Genomic DNA, 26,388 nt, shown 5'->3' on the forward strand with positions numbered 1-26,388 from the left:
GATCGAGAAGCCGCCCGTGTAGCTTCAGACAGCCGCCGCTGTCTGAAGCTACACGGGCCGGAGAAGCCGCCCGTGTAGCTTCAGACAGCCGCCGCTGTCTGAAGCTACACGGGCCGGAGAAGCCGCCCGTGTAGCGATAGCTACACGGGTACACGGGCCGGCTACACGGGCCGGAGAAGCGGCCGTGTAGCGATAGCTACCTCCCCTCCGCCGCTGTCTGAAGCAGCAGACAGCGGCGGCTCTCCGGCCCGTGTAGCGATCGTTACGCTGGCCGCTACACAGATCGCTACACGGCCCGTGTAGCGATCTGTGTAGCGGCTGCTGTACCGATCGCTACACGGGCCGGAGAGCCGCTGTTGCTGCTATAGCCGCCGCTGTCTGGAGCAGCACCCGCTTCCTGCCGCTCCAGACAGCGGCGGCTCTCCGGCCCGTGTAGCGATCACCACCTCCCCTCCGCCCGCTAGTACTTCTGTTTACGCCGACACCCCCACCCATTTTAACAAGACAAAAACACCAAAATAATCCGTAGTGAGTGATGTTTTTTTAACCTACCGGGCGGGTCTTCCTCTTTGCTTTGTGCTGTTACAAACATGTTTGAACATCCATCTATCCATTTTCTGACCCGCTTAATCCTTCATGGCGTCGCGGGGGTTACTGGAGCCTTTTTCCTGATATAAAATAATTGCAGCCGTCCAGTGGTTTCATGGCTTTCGTGCTCTCTTGTCCGTACTGGCCTGCCGTGTTTATAAAGCAGCTGTGTCGCGGTACGAAACCCTTGGCCAGCATTTCACAGACTCGCTCCGTCCCTTCAGGCTTTTGCTGTGTGGATCTGGCAATCTGATACCATCAACCATCAACTTACTCTTAAAACGATCTTGTGATACGTTATCTAAAGAAGAAAAATACCTGGAGAACTCGTCATTTCGTCAAATGGCGTGCCAACCAATATGGCCGCCACGCAAGGGGTTCTGGGTAACGGAGTCACGTGGTTGCAAGGGGTCTATACACACGACATCTACAGGCAACAAACAGGAAGCAGGAACTGCACAACACCAACAGAAGGGATCCGTTTCATGGACCACTTAGTGATGCACAATCCACAGAGACAAAACATGCCACTTCACCACAGAGGGACACAACACTGTGTAAGGTCAGGAGTTAGTCTAAAAGGTGGACATCACTTTCCTTTCTCTGAATGCTAGCCTCACTGAGTTTCTGGATGTTCCCTGAGATGAAAAACTAGTTCGAACTAACTTAAATATGCTCAATCTCATTCACCTTCAGATGTTGTTAGTCTCAGATCAGAGTTACTTTTGGTGCGCATGCATGCATGTGTATGTTATTTAGTCTGTGCATTTAAAATGTACTGGGCCAGAGCCGGCTGGCTGAGAAAACGGCGCCGCAGAGATGCATGGTGTCAACACGGGACTGAAAACACACACAGGTGCACAATGCGTGGAGCTACAGAACCTGAAAGAGACAAAGGCACAATAAAACAAACAAGCTGCAAACAGTGGGGGAGGGGGGGGGAAACACAGAGGAGTGAGAGTGGCACAGATGAACGGAGAGGACGGTGTCAGCGCAGCGCTGGAGGGGGGGGGGGGGGTCTACCTTCAGAGACGCCCGAGAGTAGGGAGGCACCCTGCCGTCGTATTTCCCTGAGATGATCCCGCAGGCCAGCGGGGACCACGTCATGGCCCCCACACCTGAAAACAGAGGCAGGTTACCGTCAACGCCATCCTGTTCGTCAGCATGAGGCGCGTACTTTGTGTCTTTTTCTTTGAAATGCTTCGAACCATTTGGTTGAGCCGAACTAAATTCTAGTTAATTTCAGTCACAATGCTCCAAAATGGGCCGAAGTAAAAGGAAACGTGTGATATGGTCTGACAGGAACTGAATTAACTGAGACTGGTGTCTCAATAAAACATGTTAGCATTAAACAGTTTCAAGGTACACCGACATTTTTAAAAGTCAGATTAAAATGTTAACAGTACCAAAATAGTACAGTTCATCTGAATTTGCACTTTTACATAAAAAAAATCACTTTAAAAAGGTTTGATTTCAGACTGACAATTTAAAATAGAAAACATACATTTCTGTTAGTTTTCCTTTATGTAGCCATCCTGAAAATGTACACAAACAATACCTCAAAGCTGACGTAGATACTGAACTGTAAATTCTGTGTGGCATTAATCTTGCTAGACTTTATCTAAAAGTTTCTATTAATTAAAAGAGCCCCAGTTGGAGAGCAATATATAACTGCCTCCAACTTAAACACAGGCTACCTGGTGGTGCAAATCACGTAGCTTATCCATTAGCTAACAGCAACATGTCAGGATCTATTGGTACTTTACAAAGAGTGGACCAGAAATCTGTATTAAATAATGAATTTCCTGTTAATTCTATATTTTCACTGTAGGTACAACACTGAGTACATTTGTTTAAAATATTTATGAAATATGTCAAAATCATTAAACAGCCTTTTGGCTGAAGAACAGTTTAGCTCATAGTAAATGCAAATTTTGGCACAATTCATATTTCCCCCTTTATATTTAATTGGATCAACAACTGGCACAAAAAAATTCATCATTATTAAATAAAGTAGCTGATAGGGTGACATTTAATATTTTTTATCTATGATGTCAGGGGTTGACACAGCAACTTGCACACAGACTTGGCAGAGATTTTATGTCAGATGCTCCTCCTAGGATTTGAGTCCCCCGTATCAAAGACGCAGACGCAGGTAAAAAAAACAAACTAGATATTCTATGATAGCTGAAACAATCCACAATATTGCATTATGTCAAATTATTGTAGTGCCAGAATTAAAGCAGTCAAATTTAAGTTTTGAATAAAAACCAAAAGCTGTTTAAAAATCTGTTCAGGTTTTCGATCTGTATTCCTCATATCTGCCCAGGCTGAGATTAGTGTAAGATGATGGAGGAAAATTGCATGTATTAAATACAAAACAAAGAATAATGTCGCTACAGCACACCGCACCCTGTTTTCCATTTAAAGAAATCAATTCTATCATCTAGCGCCACTAATGCATCACTGCCCACCTATCTTGTGGAAAAGCTCAGGCAGCTGCACCTCTACTTTCTCCCTCTGGAACATGTGGTACTCTGCCTGCTCGCATATAGGAGGGATCTGGTTAAACTGCCGCGCCACAGAGTAGGCCTCCTACAGAGAAACACAACAAACAAACCAAAGGCAATAAGATGAGGACAACAATAATAATCCCCAATAATTCTGATTCGATCCGTTTTTTTTCTGCGCTCTCACCATTATTTCCATCGGGCTCCAGCGGGATGTTCCCCAGTACATGGCCATACCTTGGTTTATCACATGGGTCATTGCTCGTACGGTTTCTGCAGAAAACGTATAAAAAAAAAAAAAAAAAACGCTGTTATGTCTCCTGCTGTGCTTCCTGCAGCACACCGCTGCACAATGCAAAGTAAATCTGCTTGTTCTTTAATCTTACAACAGACACATTTGTTAGCATTTGCAATCCAAAAATCCCGGACAATTCAGGAGGGAGGTGGAGAAGCTGATTATGTTAATTAGAACCGCGAGAATCCTGATGAGCGTGACATCTGCTCTTAACAAGGCGAGGCTTGAATGATATTCACGTTAATATTTACAAGGATCTGCTTTAAATTTGAAGGCTGCGACATGAAAAAGGAGCCAAGTGGGATGAATAAGAGATGACAGCCATATGTGCACCAGTTCAGATTTTTAATCGCACACAAAGTGGGTTGACACACAGGATGGCAGCTTATGTATTTTAAGCAAAGAGGGTTAAAAATACGTCAGCCATGAGTATTTTCCCTCCTTTTAATATGCACAGTGAATATTAAAGAGATCTATCTCAATGTATTGTGTCTCCACGTTGCTATATTTTATTTAAAGGTAGGACTTCCTGTCCGGGTCCGACGCGTTACTAAATGAAATCTCCCTTCGCCGGGCTCTAATTTCCGTCTTTTCCTCGACCGGAGTGACAGCTTGTTTTGTGAGTGAGGCTGCAGAGCAAAACCTGAAACGGGTTAGATAACGATCAGGGCTTCCCAGACAAGAGTAGAAGCACAGGAGTGTAATAAAAAAAGATTGCATCAACCCCTCAGTAATCCTGCATCCATCTATTAACTTTACGGATGCCCTGCTTCTGAAAAATCGTCCCTTTTTATCATCCACTGGGCGCTTGGCTTAAGCGGGTTTTGCTGAGGTGAAAGAGGAGCAGTTAAACCTTCTCTTCACCCTGTTTACCCCTTCAGCTACTGCCAAAATAAAAGCACACCAGATGGTTTAACCACTGTAAACCCAAGAATAACCTCGAAGCTGTCCATTTGAAGCAGTCGTTACAAGACAGATGGGCAATAAAATAAAAAAAACCCGATTTTTCAGAAACAAGACAGTGACGAGTTATAAAGGAGCCTGGGCTCAGTGAAGCATTAAACCGAAGTCAGGAAGATGAACTCGGGCTCAACTTTAACCCTGAGAGGAACTGTTACTGCTGCAGCAGATGGACACTGAGCGTCCAGCTGAGCCCACACACGGTTAGCAACTCTGCCATTTAAAGGTCTCCAGCATCAGCATCTATCATCATTCCCACTGTGGAGGTGGAAGCACCCGGACCACAGGAGGCGTTTAAAAATAGACGTTTCAGTTACAGGAGGATTGTACATCCAAGTCTTCGCATTGCAGTAGTCATAGAGACGAACAGAAGGCTGTTTTTTTTTTATACATCAAAAAAAAAAAAAAAAAAAAAAGAAATAAGAGAAAACAAAAATAAGATGATAAATCCAACGGGACAAACAGAATTACCTTCCATAGGTGTGTTAGGGTCGGGTCTGTTGGCGAAAACCACATCCACGTAGTCTAACTGGAGTCTTTCTAAAGAAGCTTTTAAACCTGAAAATAAACCCCACAGTAAATACCTGTTCCCACATCTATAATGTCCATGTGCACCAGCAATAACAGTGAGGATTTTCTCAGCTTAATTTGATTATTGTTCCAAACGCAGCTTTGATTCCCTCAACCTGAAGCTGCTAATTAGGAAGTCACTCATCTTTTTATCCTGTGACACGCTGCAACCGTGCTTACCTTCTATAATGTGTTTTCGAGATAAACCTCTTTCAGTCTCAGCTCTGTAAAAACACAAGAAGCAGACTTTGGGTTATTAAAAAAAGTTTAGCAGACTTGCCGCTCGCTGCTGACTAGGCATGGGTTGCTTAAACCAGGTTATAAGAAGTTACAGATTCAACCCCCAGAGGCTTCCTAGGATTTTTAATAAGAGGCAAGATAATTTGTTGGAGTGCCCTGGTGCTTTCTAAGAAGCCAAGAAACATAAAACAACACAACACTGCTACTCCAGCTCTTCCCACTTTAAAAGGAGCAATATGCAAAATCTCATTATTTTAGATAGAAAGGACTAAAAAAATTGTTTTATGAAGAACTAAATGTTTCTTTTTAGATGGACTATGGTTAAACATCACACAACATCTATCCGAGTTGTTCTCGTCTCTTGTTTACATAGCCGGGCTGGCCGTGCATGTGCATACGCACGTGAACAGCTGCCACTCAGGGCTTACCCACACCCCGCCCATAAAATGCCATCGGCAGGCACAAAATGGCGGAGAGCACAGCCATCGGATCAAACTGTTCTCTTGCTGACAGCATCATAAAGTTATGAGTTACGTACTTCTTCACTAGACATGTTCCTCCAAAAGGTGATGCTGTGTATTTATTCATTTGAAATATGCGCATATAAGCCAATAGGTGAGAATGGAAATGGGTGCTCCCCCTAGTGGTGAAAAATCACTTATTGCTCCTTTAAGTTGGGAAACTCCTAGCATAATATCTGACTGATGGCTGATTACAAGAGCAGGTAGCCCAACTAATTAACAGTTAGCATCAGCTTGGTAAATGTGTATCAATCTATTAAGAGCAAAACAGCAAAAATGCAAAGTATTCTGCGCACTAAGTTCTTTAAAGTCTTCAGTTTAAAGGTGCATCTCATAAAATTGGAATATCATCAGAGCGTCGTCTCTCAGAAGTATCTTATGACATGGCTAAAAACATTTTTCAAAGCAGCCTCATGATTCAGGTTTTAGTTTTACTCAAGAACAAATGTCAATAAAGTACTTTGCATGGTTCAATATACATGCTCCGAATTGAAGCAAGCAGACACGTAGCGAAAGGACTCAAAGGGTCACTTTGGAAAATGAGCATATAGACTTACAGTATATCAGATTCAGTTAATCCATATCTTAGCATAGACCCTACACATGAACCTTGCAGAAAAAAAGCTAGTATACTCTACAGGTACATTTCAAACAATTATCAATCATCTCAAGGATGAAGTTATCCTAATTACTTGTGTACAATTTTCTATTATCTTTTCCCTCCGCTCAATTTTCCATCAATATACCTGGATACGGCATTTTGACGGCCAAGTTTTTCCAACAGTGACCTTTTCAGGCTCCACTTCTGGATGGTGTCAGTGACTGAGGACTGGGCAGCGGTTAAGTCAGCCGGCTTCAAAATTAATGTTTGGGTCATAACAAGACCATTACAGAACATTTCTGTTTTAGAAACACTTTTTTGGGTAAAACTAATTTATTAGAAACTGAATACACTTGGTGTGTAATAAAGTTTCACTTTTGTTTTTATTGAATGACTGAAATAATTAACTTTCCAAAAACATTCAAATTTTTGAGATGTATCAAAAGCTATCAGAAGTTGTTGCAACTGTGATGATCAATATATTGCATCATTTCAGCAACAATGTGTGTAGTTGTAGTTTTTGTTTTAAATAAAAGCTTTTTTTTTGTTTTTCTTCAGTTTTTGTAAATAGTATGACACCGAGGTATTTTTTCCTCAGTGTTTTTATACCGAGAGAAACTCATACCAGCCCATGCCTAGTGCTGACAGAACATCATTTGATCCTTTTGTGAAATATGAGAGATGTTTTCAGCTTTACTGAAAAGAAGCTGACAACAGATGACATATGATCCCATTACCAGAGGGGGCACTGGCACCGAGTGAGTCAGGAGAAATTACACAGGAGGATAGTTTTTCATTTGGCATCCAGATAAAAACTTACTTTCCGCCCCAGAAGATCTTTGTTGTTATCACCAGACTGGAGCGTCTAAAAATGAAGAACGACAGCACATCTGTTAGAACAGCTGCCACACCAACCTGCTGAGTAACAGGAAAACTGAAACCAACGCAGAGCAGGGAAGTGATTTCTGCAACCCACACAAGACACTATAATAGATGGTTTAGACACATCCTTAGGTGGATAATGTGTATGTGCTTTATTCTTTGATATGCTACACTGACGTGTGCAAGTGCAAGTGTGGGCCTTGAGCTCATGTAACCTACAAATGTTAATCCCAGATAGACAAGAAGTTCATCCATTATTCAGCCTCATTGAAAAAGAAACGCTCAAGTAAGGACCCACGTTAATCTTGTGTTGTTGTGGGCTGGGACTTTACTGTTCCAGTTCACAACACACACATCGCACAGCCTCCTATTATGTTAGAGAGGAGAGACGATACAAGATAAAGTAGGCAGGCTGGGGGGGGGGGCTGGCTGGCTGCAACGGAAATTTAAAAACACCAGACTCGATTAATGTGCTTCGTACCTCCATCCTTTCTTCTTTATGATGTTCCCGAGCACCACCTCTGCCCTGCAAAGCAGATGGATGAGAAGCAGAGATTAAATAAAGATAGCGCTAAGACGATGTGAGCGTGAAGGATTGGATTTCTGGATTAAAAGGAAGCAGTCTGGCCCTGACTGCACGCGCCGAACCATGCGAAGCACCTGTTTAGGATTTGATGGTGAGAATCAGGAGGCAGGTCAGAGTCAGCGGGGCCTGAGCCACTGCTATGTGGATCATTAACAGCTGAAGGGGCGCTAATGAAGGACATTACTATCAACATGGGGCTCATTAGGGCCGGGCAGAGAGCTGGTGATGGGATGTCTCTGTGGTCCTCTCAGTCTGACAAACAATGACCGGCCACCTGGTAGCTCTGCTTTATATAAAAAGACTTGCAGACACTGAGGTGAACAGAAACAACTGAGCTTTCTTTTTTTCCATTTTGGCATCAGTCACCAGTATCTGCACAGTGTAAATCCTGGCTGTGAGTTAGGAATCAAACATCCCGAGCGGAGAGACGCTCTGACCGCTGGTAAGGACAGTGCAAGGCACAAATAGTTGTTTCAATCGTAAAAGTAACATTGGGACCGTTTTTGATCAACTCTGCAGCAGGATGACGGATAAATGCAGCCAGACGTGGAAAACCACTTCATGTTGAAGGAAACAAAAGAAACCCTACATCGCCTTCATCCATCTCATCAGGTTCACACAAACTTTATATGTGAATTAATCTGTGTAAAATACTGGATTTGATGCCTGAAATTTCCCAGTCGAAGGCGGAGAAGCAAAAGCCGTTTTTACAATTCATCATAATGAGCACAATGATGAAGGATGACGTCTGTGAATGCCTGCCCAATTACGATAGGAATCTAGGAATAGGTTAGATTTTTAGTTTGATCTTTTTCTAATCAGTAAAAGCAACATATCTAAGCCCCACCATGCCACCCTATCAACAACACTCTTCGATTTAAAGGTTGTTAATGAGGGAAGATTTAAAGTTAGCTATTAGCATCATAAAAAGGTGCACAATGCTATTTAAAAGTTGTTGTGTTTTTTTACCAGGATACAGCCCAACAGGGAGCTTCAGCAGATAATAGGAAGGCTAAATGTATTACCAGAAAGTTAAATTTTTTTAGCTTTAAACGTGTGTTTCTCATGGAACCAGCTGGATTTGAAAATGTTGAGAAGCTTTTAGGAAATCTCAGACTTCAGACTACAGCTCACTTGAATGCATGTCGTGACTACTGGTGGGTGAAAGCAGAATGTGGTGTAAAAGTGCCTTTAGAGGTTGTTATAAATGTAAAAGTGCTCTACAGGCCTACAGCCTATTTACAGCCTAAATATTAACAGGAGTGTAAAACATAAGTCCTTTGTAAGGGTAATGCTCAACCTGCTCCTGATGCTGGGCTGTAATCGATTGAACACACTTTTATGAAATAAGAAAGTTTGGATTGAGATAAACACAAAGATAGAAAGTGATGCTAAATTTCATGTTTGTACATTTTATTTAAATGTTAAAAGGGGTACAGGTTACCATGGACAGCTTGGTTTTCTCCTTTTTAAATAAAGATTAACCAACAGGTTAAACTGGGTTAACTACTAAAAAGGCTATAAGCCCTGGGTGTTCAATGTTTAGGGGCCTAATTATTTAATCTAGCATTTATTGTTTGTTGTTGCTAGCTATTTTATCTCTTATAAAGGCCAACCTGCAGAGAAGTTGTTGCTAAATGAGGCTCTAAACACAAAATAAGTTGATTCAGTTGGTAAAGCTGTTGAAGACACCATGTACCAATTTCATTAACGCAACTCTAAATAAAAGCCTCTACTCTGTGATTTAAAGATAGTTTTTTCCCCTCATTCTGTTGTGAAATGCACATATTTTAGTTTTAATCCCTCCTGTACCAACTTTTCAGAATTATGACCTTTATTCTGACTGTAAATTTCTGAAGGTGGAGTGATATATCTTTACCAAATTGTTCTTCATGTATGAGGCATCTCATACATGAAGGATTTACTTGGATTTGACCTATATGGAGGCATTTGAGCTCAACAATTTTGACAATAGCATGACAGCATAAAAGATGAAAACATCCAAAACACATGTTACATTCTTAGTGAGTGAACCTTGTAATAAACTAAAAAAAAAAAACTTTAATTCTGCTTCTCCGCTGTTCGTCACAGGGCTTTTATTTCTTCTGTTCCCCTGCCTGAGTGCTTTTTATTATTCACACAATAACTTGTTTGTTGGTTACTTATTTAAGATCGGTGCCATAAAACATTTAAACCCTCCCGCTAAAACATTCTCCTGCCTGCTCCTGTGGTTTTGCAGGGTTCTCTGGGGCCAATCCAAACATCACCAACCTGACCTCTGTTTTAGCTGAACTGCTGCTTCACATCCAACCAGCTGGAGCCCCATATTCTTCAGGCACAAAAAGCAGCAATAATGTATGTGTGAGCTTAAAACTGTGTGTGTGTGTCACCCACACATAGCTGCAGGGTTGCCTTAGTGTGAAGTGAGTAATTTGAGTGCCCAAATATAAGGTACAGTTTGCCTTGAGCTTGCTGGCTTTCTGCAACGAGCCATTAATTAGGTCCTTATGCTGCAAAATCGATGCTGTGACTGACAGAGGCAGCTGTGTTATAATTCTGCGTAGTTTGTGGATAAATAAGATTGTATTGCTTTCATATTTCATCGTAACTGTGCAGACTATTTGTCCCACCTTTTGCACATCAGTAATTTTAGTGCATCCAGTATGAAAGAAACTGCAAAAGGGAATGCTGTTCTGAATATTTCTTTCAGACTTTTGAATACTCAGACTGTATGTGTGTTTTGCTGATAACAGCAGCGACAATAGGAAATAGGCAGCAAACGTTTAGTTATGCATGTTTATCTCTTTCTTCTGAAAAGCAATGGCCTTTGCATTGGTACGGAAAAGTTAGTCAGGCATGACAATAAATATTAGTATTCATACCACTTTGATCCAGTTTCTCCTCTTAGAATCATAAACTAATGAATTTTACTCGGATTTAATCTGACAGAACAACAGAAAGTAGAGTCATTTTGAAGTGGATGCAAAATGGAACACATTTTAAAAAAAATAAATAAATAATAAAAAATCGATAAAAAATCTATTGGGGATTGGCTCTGAAAAAATTCAGACCTAAATCTAGTGTAGAATCGGTCAAGACTTGAAAACTGATGCTCTCAGGTGCTTTCTATACAATCTGACTGAGATTGAGCTATTTTGCAAAGAGACATGGGCTAAAATTTCAGTCTCCATGCTAAATTGAAAAAAAAACAAAAAAAAAAAAAAAAAAAAACACTTGCAGTTGCAGCTGAACTGTGGTTCTACAAATTTTACATGAAAATGGTTTCAATTCCAAACCTTTCAGGTTTTATAAGATTCGTTCAGGTTTGCATTTGTATTGGTCTAAAGATGCTCTATAAATACATTGTAAATTGAGGTTTTAATGTGACAAAATGTGAAAATCTTACTGGCACTGCAGATGTTGATGCGCTGAATGTTTTGTTGTTTTCTAAAGCTACAAGAGTTATTAGTCTTTGCACTACAGCACAGGATCAACATGAAAGCAGCTGAGTCTACAGCTAACCCATCCTCCGGCTGCACGGAGGACTTCACATGAAAGCATTTTCCACACTCGTGCAAAGTGTGCTCAACTCCTGTGCGTGTATATGTGAGTCATGTAAGCTCCTTTGTGCTGTCAGGATTAACACCTGTGCAACAAATACTGAGCTGCTGTCACACAAACACTCTCACATGCCAGATTTGTCTCTCTGTTTAACTGCGGGTTTGCTGTATGGATCAAAGACAGCGGAGGGGATACGGCTGAGTCAAAGATCAACTCTGCGCTTGTTTTGCTGGTTCTGACATGAAACAACATGGAAAAGCAACGTGTGTCAGACACCAGCTGCAAAGGACTTGGAATAAAAAAAGATGGCCATCTCAGCAACGCTTTTCCTTATTTCTAATCAAAATATTCTGCTAATGCATCTTTTAGAACAGAACAGATAGCGTTGCATATACTCGGGGGATTAAAAGCAAACATGCTGCAGTTAATCAGATATACTTTTTGCAAAGGATAATCCCTTAGATTATTTTGAAGCCTCCAAGTCACTACAAAGCCAGATTAGTCCATAATAAAATTCAAAACATTTATGCCAGACCTGAAGTAGTGAGAGGCTCCTTTCTGGGGTAAAACATCATCATGGCTGGTCTTTTAAATCAAAATCATGAAGAGCTGATTCTAATTTCATACTGGAGACCCATCATTTGGCAGTTTGTCACCAAACGGCACATTTAAAAACACACATCTTTAAAAAAAGTTAGAGAGAAAGGCAGTTGGTGGAGCTGGGAACCATTAATCCAATGTTTAAGGAGAGGGCAAACTAAATAATTAAGATGCAATAAAACATCAAAAAACAAACATAATGTGACAGAAACAGAGCAGTTATGTTTTATTAAATATGTTTGGAGTCTTTCCGCTAGCCAGAATTTTTAATCTCTAGTTGATGGCAACGTCTTCAACCATGTGGTTTATGTGAGCTGCACTTTTGGGGAATTTCTGCCACTGAAAAAGCTGAAGATACTAAACAAGAGAGGTGAACTGAGTCTAAGGTCAGGCCTTGGATTCATTAAGCTCTGAGATGGCTTCAGGCTGACAAAGAATGCACAAAGATCTGACTGCTTGGAAAATAAGATGGTGATATAAGAAGTATATGGCCACATTTTTTTTTTACCTCAATCTTTATTTGTCCTTTGCCACTAGCCTGGGCAGCCGGACTGACTTAGGACATAAACACAGTCTGGAAAGCCGCCGGTGGAGCCCGATTTTAAAGGTGGGACTGATAAGGTCAGCAGAAACAGGTTAGAACCAATCAGAAAACTAACTCCAAGCAACATGCTTGTTTTAGCTCTTAGAGCAGCCAGCTGTTGAGTTTTAAAGAAATATCCAGCTCATTCAGGATATAATAAAGAGCATCATTAAAACACGGTTTTGTTTAAAGAAGTTTAAAGAATACTCCGAACTCTCAAAATCTCCCAGTACACTGTACATGTATCATTTGAATATGTAAAAAGTATGGCACAACTGCAAACTAGGGCTGGACAATTAATTGCATTTGCAATATAATCGCAATTTAAAAAAAAAAAAAAAACTAAATTTCCATATCGCAGAGGTCTGCAATTATTGGCTATGTAACAATTAATAGATAAGACACGTCCTTTAAGTGTTGGTAATGTTTAAAGTGGGTTTTCCTCCACATGGAAGGTAAGAGAGTTGCAGCAGTGAGATAATCTTATTTTATTATTTGTTTTAGAGTTTATATAATCAATACGTTCTTTACCAGAAACATTTAGGAATCTCACCATAGCATTAAACTATTTAATACATAGACTTGTTTGTTGGTTGCACTTTGCACTATATGTTCAACAAAGATTAGTGTCCAACTCAACAAGCTTTTCTCTTGAATAATAATATTCGTATTAATAATTTTTTTTACATTTCTTGTTTTAAATAGTGCTTGTTCCCAAACATCTTTATCTACAGACGATTTTTGCTGCTTGTGGTTAATGGAGAGAAAAGTCTAAATTAAACCGCAATTATGATTGAAATACATGTCAATTTTAAACCCACCAAAACTTGGCCGTTCACCTAAACAAGTTGAGCATTAATAAAAGAGACAGCCAAAAGCCATATGTTAATTCTGGGAGGAGCTACAGAGATTAACAGCTCAGCTGGGATAATATGTTCACAGGACGTATCTGGCCTTTATGAGAGAGTGACAAAAGCAAAGTCATTGTTAATAGAAAGCCACACCAGGGCCTATTGTGACACAAGCCATGTTTGGGACAGCACACGTGTGGAAGAAGGTACAAGAGGAATATGGGGGAAAAAAAAAATCCAAAACCACTTTCTTGCAGCTATAATTGCAGCGAAAGGTGGTTGCACCACATATTGCCTCCAAAGGACTGAATACAACAAACTTGCACACAGAACTGGATCTGCATATGTTAATAACAATATTTATGAAGAACAGAGCAACACAGACTGTGTTCCTGCGATGATAAAGAGTGACTTTTATTACTGGTTGACAGATTAAGTGCATTATTTCTTTCTGACTGCACACCACTGAGGATCAAACTCACATCTGACGAATGTCTGTGCTGGGTGGCTTCACAATCTATCAGTAAGCAGCAGCTTGGGAATGTTGGTCGTCAGAGCAATACAGGATATACTCACTTCCCAGCGGCATAGACCTCCGCTGTGTCAAACAGATTGATGCCGTTTTCATAGGCCAGAGTCATCAGCTGCTCTGCCATCTGTTGAGAAAACAAGGGGTAAGAAACAAGTGGGGGGTGGGGAGCTGATGTGAAGCGCTTCAGCTGCTTAATTATTCATCTGCCTTTGCAAGACTAAAGATGGCTACAGTGTCTTCTAATAAGGTGCATTATTTGTCCGTTGGCTCGCTCTGGCAGCAGAATTACATTAATAATCGAGTAAAACTGGGTTTGCTGAGCATTCTGGGAAAACAAAATTATACTGTGAACATTTATAATCTGAGGCTTTCACTAAGATGATCCATCTGCTCTCACCTCATCCGTAATCTGTCCACCGAATGTCACCCATGTTCCTGCAGAGGGTGACAGGGAGGCAGAGCCATATCATAAGCACACACACAAAAATAAATAGGTGAGGAGCGCAGCCATTTATTCTAATACAGCAGATACTCTACAAGAAACAAGTTCTAGCACCAAAAAGTTAAACTTTGAGTGAATTTTCCACTTTCTGAAGTAAGTAAACCAACAGGTGGTGCATTTCAGTAAACTTGAAAATTTGGAAATGTTAAATAATTTCAGTAATTAAATTTAAAAGCTCAGGAGCATTTATTACATAGATTTAAAAAGTGATGTATTAAAAACATTTATTCATTTATTTTGTATTTTTAATAGTTATGTTATAGCCAGGTAATGGTTTAAACACAGACTGCTGGCTAGACAGTCGTCCAGCGGAGAGTCACTAGGACCTTCCACAAGGAGGGTAAGCCACAAATAGTCAAAGTTGCTGGTTCACAGAGTTGTAGATATCCAAAGATATCACTGTAAAGTTGAGTGGAAGGACAATCTTTGGTTGAAAAAGTGCACTGCACAATCAGTAGGTCAGTAGGAGTATTTACAACCTTGAATGGATTGTGAATAAGCACACACACACACACACACACACACACACACACACACACACACACACACACACACACACACACACACGTGCAAGAAGTCAACAAAATGCAGCCCAAAGCCTTCAGCTGATCCAAAACGCTGCAGCAAGAGTTCTGATGAAAATCAACAAGAGGAATCATATTTCTCCAATTATAGCTTCCCTTCATTGGCTTCCTGTTAAATCAAGAATAGAATTTAAAATTCTCCTTCTAACGTATAAAGCCCTTAATAATCAAGCTCCATCATATATCAGAGCTCTGATTACCCCGTATGTTCCTAACAGAGCACTTCGCTCTCAGACTGCAGGTCTGCTGGTGGTTCCTAGAGTCTCTAAAAGTAGAATGGGAGGCAGATCCTTTAGCTATCAGGCTCCTCTCCTGTGGAACCAACTCCCAGTTTTGGTCCGTGAGGCAGACACCCTATCTACTTTTAAAACTAGTCTTAAAACTTTCCTTTTTGACAAAGCTTATAGTTAGAGTGGCTTAGGTTACCTTGAGCTTTTTCTTTAGTTATGCTGCTGTAGGCTTAGGCTACTGGAGGACATCAGGGTCTATTTTTCTCACTCTGCTGAGTTCTCCTACTGTTCTCCAATTTGCATTGCTTGTTATTTCAACTTTTACATTTTTGTTTTCTCTGTCTTTTTCCTCTTTATAGTAGGTACACCTGGTCTGGCGTTCTGTTAGCTGTGACATCATCCAGGGAAGACAGATCATCCGTTATTACCATATAACATAGAAAGGATTCCCGGATCAATGTGTGCTTCTGTGCTTTTTGTCTGTCTTGTTGTGTCTCTGCTCTGTCTTCTGTAACCCCCAGTAGGTCGAGGCAGATGACCGTTCACACTCAGCCTGATTCTGAAGGAGGTTTTCCTCCCAGGTAAAGGGGAATTTTCCTCCCCACTGTTGTTTCATGCATGCTTATTATGAAGGAATGCTGCAGAGCCATGGACAATGCAGACAACTCTCCCTGTGGCTCTACGCTCTTTCAGGAGGAGTGAATGCTGCTTTTCAAGACTTGATGCAATCTACTGGGTTTCCTTAGATAGTAAACCTTTTGAGCAATCTGTATTATTTGATTGAATTTGACTTTGTAAAGTGCCTTGAGATGACATGTGTTATGAATTGGCGCTATATAAATAAAAATGAATTTAATTGAAGTCAGTATTTTGGACTGCAGCTGGGGTCCATGCTTCCTGATATTGTTGCAGCCCTCATGAATGATTAATGCTCATGGAAACTGTCGCAATTCTTGTATTGAGCCATTCATGACCAAAGCCAAATTGTCACAAGAATATCCAACCTGTGCTACCTTAAAGTATTTTTTAAGGAACAAATAAATTTGACATTTCTTCATGAAAGGAGTATGTACATATACCGGTTTCTACAATAGCTCATTTGCAACCCCTGTTCCAGGTTAGACCCACAGGATTAAAGCAGATTTAAGAAAATATGGACATTTGAAATATTACAACCTGTAAAATAAAACACTAAAATGTTTATAGCAAAAGAAGTCAACATCAGAGCACAGAGAATAAACATTTGTAACAATTTGCGTCCTTGAGCACGTGTGTACAGATCACACACCTACAGTGCAGCTAGTGTTTCAACCTTTTCTTTGTATGCAACTTAAAAACATTGAGTTGTTATTTTTTTTTAGTTCAGAGGCTAACACTTTCCACCACTGTATACCTTTCACTGAAAATTATGATTGACCAAAGATTATTCTGAATTTATAGTTTACTGTTACTTGTGTCCTGTATCCCTGGTTTAATTTTTTTTTTTCTAACTAGAATAATTTCAGGTACATAACTGTTTACACATTTAAAAATCTGTTTTATAAAGGAGAAGTCAACTGTCAAAACCTAATGAACTGCTTTTATGAACGAGATGGTAATGCCATCCAAAAGGTTTCTGATAAATTATTTCTAGTATGCGAATATATAATGATCTTAATAGTTTAATTGCTGTTTAGCAAAACTGGCCCCAAACTGGATCATTGGAAAAATACAGTTGTACGCATAAATTGCTGAGCTATTTTAAGAGGTATACATGTATATGGAGGCTTATGTCCCCATGTCACAATGTATTGATGTAAATAATAATGTAATTAATGCATGAGGAGCCCCGACCAAGATATTCGTGTGTTTTGTGTACAGTAGATGTACTAACATTTCAGCAGACTGACAGTCTCCTTAAACTTAAAAGAAAAAATAGCGTTATGTAATATGTGAATTTTCGGAGAACCCTTGGGCATTGGCTTCGAGCTTTAATCATTGAAATGACAAAAGCAGATGCCTGAATTATATCACTCTGTGTGTAAGGCATCTACATAATATGAGTTTCAAATCTTGAACTGGATTAGTGAAATAAATGCTTTGAAGAGGAAAGAACATCAATCTAAAATGAATCAAAGTTTGAGCACATTATTCACTTTCTGATGTAGCCGAGTTTCACCTATTTATATTTTTCATAGGTTCCTTTCTCTGTGTTAAAAACAAATATAAACAGGGTTATGTGCCTTGTTCATAAATCTTTTTTTTTGTGTGCAGCGTTTCAGTTTGTCTCATGGTCTCACCTAATCCAAGGCAGGATACACGCAGGCCCGACTTCCCAAGGTTTCTGTCAAAACAGAGAAATAAATTTACATTAATGCTGAGCGGAGGTGATTTGTAAAGGTTTTGTGCTCCAAATGCAGCGTCGAGGAGCACAGTCAATCATGCCTTTATCACAATGACTGGGTAGTACATAGGTTAGCAAGTTTGGTAAGTAAACAAATATTCCTATTTGCTTCTGCGTTCTTGTGGCGTTACTGCAGTCGGGGCTTACAGCTGCAGAAGCTGAGAAGAACAGGGCATTGTTTGGATTTAGAGTGAGCGTGCATCTTCTGCTGCACAGACAAATGGGTGAGGAAATTACGGCGTTGCACAAGTTGACAATGACAACATGGATGTATGTGCGCGCTGTAAAACGTCAGGGAAAATCAGAGGCGGTAAATGGTTCCTAAGCAGGCTCGCCATGACATCCAGAGAAATTTCTGTCAACACCCCAGGATCTCTCCTCCCTCTCTGTGACTAAAATCCCTGCAGCAATATGCAAGTTTGACTGCTCACAACAACTTGCTTCTGAAAGCCGCCGTCTCTGAGCCAATCACGGCCTGGACCCCAACCCTTCTGCTGACATTCACAGCTTGGATTTTTGCAAGCCTTTAAAGATTCGTACGATGTATTTTTGCTCCCTGTATGTAGTAGAGTTATTACAAAGCAGAAGCAAAAAAAATATATATATATTTTTTTAAATTGGTTTAGAAGGGATTCAAAATATGAAGCTTGTCTCTCCTGGTCAACAGTGAGTAAATAAAGAACAAACTGCGATCTGAGGGATGATGTAACCTGTACAAGAGTAAGAGGTGGCATGTAGGAGGATAACTAAAATAATCTGTATAAGACCGGCTCTATAGAGCAGCCTAGAGAAGGAGACACACGTGTGAGCGTGTGAATCACTACCGATGTTTCAGGTGTGTCACTTCACTGTGTATGCTAGAGGAAGCTGAACTGTCACCATGGTCTAAAAACAGCATTTTAAAATTTCAACAGCATGACAATAAGAGGCTTAAATTCCTGTTGCAATCAACCCAAATATAGAAAAACACTGTTAAAGACTAGTGTTGCACCGATACCGATACCAGTATCGGACCGGGCCCCGATCCAGCACTAAAATGGTGGTATCGGTATCGGCGAGTACCAACTAATAGGCACTGATACCATTTTGATGTTTGTATGTCACTTGAACGCAGCCTTCTCTCTCCCGACTAGTATTATACATGTTATATAAGTTCATGAAAGTTGCACTATTTTGGCATTTGAGAGCCAAAACTCAGGGTTTAGAAGAGTTTATTCAATTATTAATGTAATTTTACTGTCTCACTGTTGCACTACTATTATACATGTTATAGTTTCATAAAAGTTGCACTATTTTGGCCTTTGAGAGCCAAAGGTTTATTCAACTGTTGTCACCCATTCCAGGTAGACAATAAAAAGTTCTACTACCTTAAGTAGTATGCAGTTCTCCATATATATACACACACACATCAATTTCAAACAGATGGTATCGGTATCGGCCAATACTGCACAGCCAGGTATCGGGTATCGGGGCCAAAAAATGGCATCGGCGCAACACTATTAAAGATTTTACTGATAGTTAACAGGCAAATGCTTGGCAAAGTGAAGACTGAACATCTACAGCAGGGTTCTCACCAGAGCATTTCAGCTTAAGCTTTTAAAATTACGCTCAGTAAAAAATTGTTTAACGGTCAAACACCTCCTGCACAACATAAGCTAATGCTAGCTGTTATTAGCTTGACGAACAGCCCAGTGAAGGGGTTCCGTCTGTTCTGTTAAATGAAAGGTAAAAAAAAGTTTTTAGCCAAAACTTTAAGAAAAGCATTTTTGCTTGAGGAGTAACAGACTGAGAAACCTGTCCTCTAGTATAGTAACAATTTAATTTAGATGGCCTATAAATATTGGCAAATCTTCAAAGTACCTCAGCATTTTAGGAAAAACTTCTGATGCACTTTGTCAGTGATTGAAACTGGCTAATTTTCTATTCATTGGCTCAGATCAGTGATCAGCAGAACAAATATATATTTAAAAAAACAAGGAAAAGAGACTTTATTTCAATGTTTATTGAATGCATCAAATATGAAAAATCCCTCTTTTTTGGTCTACTAAAAAGCATTACTAAGCATCTTTAAGCAGCAGTGTTTTATTATGTTTTTTTCTTTTTAAATTAAACTCAAGTTAAGGTTTTGGACATCCTTTGATGCATAAATAAGATCTGATTCCTTATTCCTTCATTTTTAGTTGGATTATGGAGCCTTCAAACTGAAACACAGCTGAACTGAAATCCGCAGGTCAGCCACCAGTCAAGCATAATTCGTTATAGACTAAACTCTTTCAGATTTCACAGGCTTGTTTCAATGATTCACAAGCAGGGTGACACAATGAGTTGCACATTGAGCCCATTGTGTCACCATTTATTTGTTTGTTTGGGCTTACCACAATGTCAAATCAGCACATTGTTCTCTTACTGCTGTAAAGTTTTTGTTTCATCAAAACGACAAAATAATAATAATAAATAAATAACACACACAAAACCAACACTTAAGGGCTTCCCAAACTATTTATAAAAGTTACTTGAGAACACAGTTCGGCCCTTGCCATTGCTCCAATTTCAAGGACGGCCCTTCATCAGCACATTGTTCTCTGGGACATTTGATTAGAACAGTCTTGGATACTGCTTTGTACTGCTGCAGCGGCCTTTTGACATGGGCCCATGAGAAAGTGGGGTCAGGTTCCAGCTGAGGCTCAGCAGAGAAGAAACCCTGACAATAAAGGCATCCCTCTAACATCTTATTTATATGAAGACACTGGACAGTAACAGCAGTGCATAGTAAAAGTACAGGGATCCCTGATGTTGCTTATTTTACAAAAATATACCATATGATACAGACACATTTGTTAGAAAACCCTAAAGAGATGGTTAAATCACGCATTAAAGAAATATTTCTAGCCAGGTTTCGGGTTAGAGTGGTATTGTTGTGTTCGCCACACTGAAGATGTACTAAACACAGTAAAGGCCAGAGCTGTTTGAGGAACACAGAAATGTGATAGATATAAGTGTTAAAGCTAAAGGCTAAAACACCACATTCTAGGAGGTTTCTGTTGCTGTGAACACAGTTGCCACTATTATCAGAAAGTATTTCATGGGACTTTACCTAGCCTTCCAGATGTTGAGACAATAGGAAATAAATAAGCTTATTTCAGATGAATAGTGCTAATATCAAAAGGAGGCGAGGACACCATCTGAAACCTTTCAGGCTGAACTCCAAGTTTAGGATACCTTCAAATTAGAGAGATAATATAAGAGGTACTTACTCTAAGACAGTTTGTTGGTTAACTCTTTACTCACTAAAGTAAAGTTGATTGAAGGTTCACTAGTAACACATCAGCACCCAGAGACTGATGGACTGCTGATTGTTCTTTAGGGCCTATAGAGCACTGGTGGTCGGCTAGACAAAAAAGGCAAAATATTTATAATATAAATTTATATATATATATATATAAATTGTGAAATGGCTAGTATAATTGTAAACCTCCAATGCCAACAATAGTACTGGTGACATGACAACACTATGTGCAAACGTGGCCTAAAAGTAACGACTAATATTAAATACTAGGCAAGGATGTACTGTTGTCAGGATGACAAACGAGCAAACATTACCAAGCTGGAACATGTGGAGAAATACATTCACCAATAATCTACGTAAATATGAATAAGACGTCACCTGTGGCCCCAACATAAACAAAGTAGCCCCTTTTAAATGATTGTTCTTCCATTCAGCTTAATGCAACATCTGTGTCACGTAAGAGGAAGGGATGAAAAATATTTGGTGATATTAGAAAAGCGTCCTCTAACAAAGAGAATTACAATCAGACACAACAGGTTATACATCATTGTTCATTGCTTCTCTTTTTTTAATTAAAAAGCATACAGCATGGTTGGCCTCAATATTAGAAAATACCCAACGGGTACGAAACATGTGCCAATCTTCAGCTTTCCATCTTGAGGTTTTAATCATATCTCCCTGTTGGGAGACTTTCTTTTGTAGCAGTGGACAAAAAGACTTTGTTCTTTGTCAGATCAAAGCCCACGATAGATTTGTGAGATACAGATTTGACTTGAAGAGAATGAATAAGGAGATTTTTCCTGCAGTTGAATTGAGAGGAATAATTTGACATTTTTGGAAATGAGCTAATCTGCCAGTGAATGGAGACTTAGATTGATATCTCCCGTATCGGTGCCCTGCAGAGGAAGGTGTTGAATAGCTAACAAAAAGATTAGCCAAGCAACTCAGCCTGGAAGCAAGGAGAATCTGGGTTTTGTGAAAAACTGGAAATTATTTGCAATCCATTAAATAACTAACTGTAAGACCTTTGATTTTATGCTTCAAAATTGAAGAAAATACAAAGCTTTATTCTTAAGTGTACCATTTGGACAGTTTCATGTTTTTTTAAACAGGTGGTGTAAAAGTATTTACTGCATGAGTAGTCAGTGTGTTATCAGCAGTGGTCAGGGCGCTGTCAGTTTGGAGAATAAGGAAAGAATTCAGGTTGCTGTCACACAGAATGGGAGCAACTAATGTATCAGACAACCCAAACCTCTACAGCTACAAAAAGGTTAGATCAATTTTATGTTTTTAACACATTGTCACAGAATGAAGCTCACTTTGTCACCATTTTCTTCACTGAAGAATGTGTTGCTATGTGTCACTGGTTGCATGCTGGGTGAACAACGTGTTCGACCACTGATCAGCTGTGGCTGAAATTTTACATGATCTTTTAACCAAATGCCTTTGAGACGTTTAAATTTAGGAAAAGACTTGAGAAAAGAAAACTTTCAGCAGATCATTCTAGGGGCTGCTACAGTGGGCCTTGATCTTAAATTATTCCTAGCATCCATCCCTGCCACACAATCCCCCTATGCAAATGCACCTCTGCTCCATCCATGAACCTTCTCTGTGGTCTTTTCCTCTTCACTGGCAGCTCTACCATTTGTTAAATATAGTACATTTCCTACTACTAGGTTCCTAGAATATGCACATTCTGAACATCTTCACCTATGTCATCGTCCCTTTTTAGTAATACAACTGTCTCCTTTTGTTACTGTCTACTCCAACTGCAGCTCCTAATGTTGGCTGCAAACAATGTATTGTCTGTCTACCACATATATTCTATAACATTTTGGGCAATGTTTAGAAAGGATGTTTTCATAACCACTTTTTTAACAACAAACAAGTCTGCGTATTAAACAGTTTGACCAGTACTTAATGCTGTGGTGAGATTCTTTGAAGTTTCTGGTAAAGTGTTGATTATATAAACTCTAAAACAAATAATAAAGTGAGATTATCTCACTGCTGCAACTCTCCTCACTTCCATGTGGAGGTAAACCCACTTTAAACATGACTCACAACTAAAGGACGTGTCTTATCCATTAATTGTTACGTAGTCAAATATTGCAGACCTCTGCGATTTGGAAATTGCGGGGTTTTTTTTTTATTTATCACAAATGTGATTAATTGTCCAGCCCTACCAAAACCTCAGGTTTCTTTTTTTTTTCATATCTCCTATTTTGGCCATTTATTCACACCATATACACTGATCCAAAAACTAAGGCAACACTATTTTAATCAGAGTAGAAAATCAAGTCAGTTAAACTTGTGGATTATTGATGCGATCAGTTCAGTAGGAGAGTGGATTGTCAGCTGTTTGGTGTAAATTAAATTAACAATAGTTGCAATAAAGGGGCAACAGTGAGACAAAAACAGGAATAGTTTTGCAAGTGGAGGGCACAGACATTTTTCCCTACTTGTACTTTTTTTTGGACTGCTTTTCAGTAGTTTTGGATTTGACCAGGGTGAATGTCACTGCTGGTAGCATGAGGCGATACCTGGACCCTACAAAGGTTGCACAGGCAGTCCAACTCCACCAGAAGGGTACATCAATACATGCCATTACCAAAATGTTTGCTGTGTCTCCCAGCATACAGTCTCAAGGGCATGGAGTTGATTACTGGAGACAGGGAGTTACTCTAGGAGAGCTGGACAGGGCCGCTGGAGGTCCTTAAACCATCAGCAGGACCGGCATCTGCTCCTTTGCAAAAGGAGGAACAGGATGACTTTTGCCAGATCCCTAGAAAGTGACATCCAGTAGGCCACTGGTGAGAATGTCTCTGACCAGACAATTAGAAACAGAGTTTATGGGGGTGGCTTGAGGGCCAGACGTCCTTTAGTAGGCCCTGTGCTCTCTGCCTAACACTGTGGAACTCAACAGGTATTTGCCAGAGAACACTGGAAAAGGTAGGTTTGTCATTGGTGCCCTGTTCTCTTGCCAGATGAATTTATGCCATTGACTGGCCTCTACACTTGCCTGACCTAAATCCAACAGAATATCACTAGGCTAATCTGTTTAGGTCTATTAGACACCACCAGGTTGAACTTCGGACTGTCGAGGAGCACAGCGATGCCCTGGTCAGGATCACTAGGACACCATCCATCATGTCTTAAGGAGTATCCCCCGACGTAATCAGGCATCCATACCATCCTGTGGAGGCCATCCAAACCACTGAGTATGACTGTGAATTGCTGCAATGACAATTCTGAAAATTGGACTAGGCTACCTCATCCATTTTTCAGTTTCACATTCTCTGTCGCTTTGGATTAAGCCCTATCTGGAGTGGTCGTTTTCATTTTCATCAACTGATGACCTTTGGTTCCGAACACATTTTGTATTTCTTTTCAGTATGGATATCCAGCAGGAGTCGTTTTAAAATTAACATCGGATGTGTTTTCAAAGTGTTTTTTTTCTCCCATTTTGTGAGAACTGTAGATAAGCTGGTTGCCTATATGTGCCTGGACAAATCTGCTATACAAATAAAGGATATCTCAAAACAGAATCCTAATCATGTAACTGAGTTGTCATGATTGGATGTAGCATCAACGTAGCCAGGGTGACAATGGTGTAATAGTAACCTGTGTTTGCATGAACTTCAACTATTTGTATTATTTGTGTGTTGGTGAATGTCCGAGTACATGTGTCTGTCTGGGTTGGTGGGTGAGCATATGTGTAGAAATAAGTGTTTATGTTGAGTGGGTGTATGTGTGCAGGTTTATCACCTGGAGGTGCACAGCTGCTATAATAGTGAGAACGATAGAAGTCCTGCTACACACAGGACCCACGAGCAACAAAGGACAAGTGGACTCAGTTCAGCCGTAAGCAGACAGGCGCAACAAATAACCTCAGGGCACCCATAGAGGTAGTTTGCCAGTGAACCATAGGAGCAGCAGCCTCTAGAGCAAAGATGCAGAAGGTGAGACATAAGGCAACGAGCTCCTCCGACCAAGGCCTACATCAACCTCTGGCAGCAAGACCAACCATCCAACTAACCAGATGGGAGCCCAAGACTCCAGGAGTAAGGATTGCTGCAAGGACACCAAGTTGTTGCAATTAGGACTTTGGGGTTGTGCTCTTGGTGTGTGGAACAATACACCTTGTAGGCATGGGGGAAGCACGAGTCAGTGCGCGTCCTCCGTGTTTGTGTAATGCTTGTATGCAGAGAACCCGATATTCAAGCCGACACAAGTGTAAATATACTTAAAAGTTTATTGTTAAGAGTGCAGGTTACGGCATACCGGACAAGTCATGGTTGTCCCGGCTGACAAATGTAGATGGCCAGAGTTGACAAGGTGATGATGGCAAGGATGGACTGACCAGATGATGGTGGCGGAGACAGGTAATAGACCAGAGGAATACTGAGCTGGAGAGAACAGTGCAAGGGACTTGGCAGAAATCTGTTATCAGTTGAATGCAGGTAATCCAAATGGTTGAAGGCCATGCAAAGACAGGTTACTATTAGTGATCTCCCGATACCAGCGTCAAGGACTCGTACTCGTAGTTGTACAAGTGATCTGATACTCTGAACTGATACCAACTTTCCTCCTGGGCTGGGCTACGCTGCAACTTAAAGGCTAGATACTACTCTATACCAGGCAGTGGTGCTATACACCAAGAGGCTGTTTACTGACCCTTTATAAGAAAAAGAGGGATAGAAGATAACTGAAGCTCTAACCGAATTCATCATCCTTGATGGTCAGTCGTTTTCAGTGGTCAATGATATTGTTAAGTTATTTGTGATCTATAAGTACCAATTTATTAAGTACTCAGTATCGGTACTTGGAATCGGCAAGTATCTAAACTGAAGTACTCGTAGTTGTACTCGGTCTGGAAAAACCGAGTATCAGGACCCCCCTAGTTACTATTGTGACCTGCCTACGTTGATGCTAGATACAGTCTTGATTTAAAAGAGACAAACATGCAATTAGGATTCCAACTTGACATATTGTTCTGTTGAGCAAAACTGCACTCACACATGTAGGGAACAAGCTTCTCTATATGGCATGTCTGTAAAGCTGCTGTAAGACACGTGAAAAAGAAAGACTCAATGCAACTGGCTGGGTATCTTTAGTTAGAAAACCTTTTACCAACTGCCAAAGAAAACTGAACTTTACTGCATTGTTTAATAACTAGGATCAAATCAGAATGTACAATGTAATTGACTTTGAATCCATCTATATATCTAGATTGAATTGACAGCATAATATTTGATCTGTTTGTTTCGTATAGCCCAGATAAAATTTGTTGACAATTGAGGGTATCCATATATTTTAGTCTGTGTATTAGCCTCGTTTTCAACTTTTTTAATTTTAGGGTTATATCGTTATAAAGTACAAAATGCATTTATCTCTATTATCTAAGAGCAGCCTGAGAAGATGTCAAATGTGATTCAATTTGGTGGAAACGAACAGCTTTATATCAACAGAAGCCAGAAAGACAGGAGGAGCCACTGGCAAAAAAGCATTTAAGGACAGCTGTCA

At 40.2% G+C, this 26,388-nt stretch overlaps 1 protein-coding gene across 6 annotated transcripts in view; it reads right to left on the reverse strand.

The window, feature by feature from the left end:
* The window catches only part of kcnab2a (potassium voltage-gated channel, shaker-related subfamily, beta member 2 a), a 124,102-nt gene that overhangs the window by 10,672 nt on the left and 87,042 nt on the right, over window positions 1-26,388 (reverse strand). For all 6 annotated transcript variants that reach the window (XM_012881370.3, XM_012881372.3, XM_036151553.1 and 3 more), the window contains 10 exons: window positions 17,476-17,519; window positions 14,278-14,315; window positions 13,925-14,004; window positions 7,649-7,693; window positions 7,106-7,150; window positions 5,104-5,147; window positions 4,825-4,911; window positions 3,286-3,371; window positions 3,063-3,183; window positions 1,612-1,706 (listed from right to left, as the gene is read on the reverse strand). In XM_012881370.3, the coding sequence (XP_012736824.1) occupies window positions 1,612-1,706; window positions 3,063-3,183; window positions 3,286-3,371; window positions 4,825-4,911; window positions 5,104-5,147; window positions 7,106-7,150; window positions 7,649-7,693; window positions 13,925-14,004; window positions 14,278-14,315; window positions 17,476-17,519 (685 nt within the window). The remainder of the gene's footprint in view (window positions 1-1,611; window positions 1,707-3,062; window positions 3,184-3,285; window positions 3,372-4,824; window positions 4,912-5,103; window positions 5,148-7,105; window positions 7,151-7,648; window positions 7,694-13,924; window positions 14,005-14,277; window positions 14,316-17,475; window positions 17,520-26,388) is intronic.

The sequence above is a fragment of the Fundulus heteroclitus genome, chromosome 20, assembly GCF_011125445.2.
Source record: "Fundulus heteroclitus isolate FHET01 chromosome 20, MU-UCD_Fhet_4.1, whole genome shotgun sequence".
In the NCBI taxonomy this organism is placed as follows: domain Eukaryota; kingdom Metazoa; phylum Chordata; class Actinopteri; order Cyprinodontiformes; family Fundulidae; genus Fundulus; species Fundulus heteroclitus.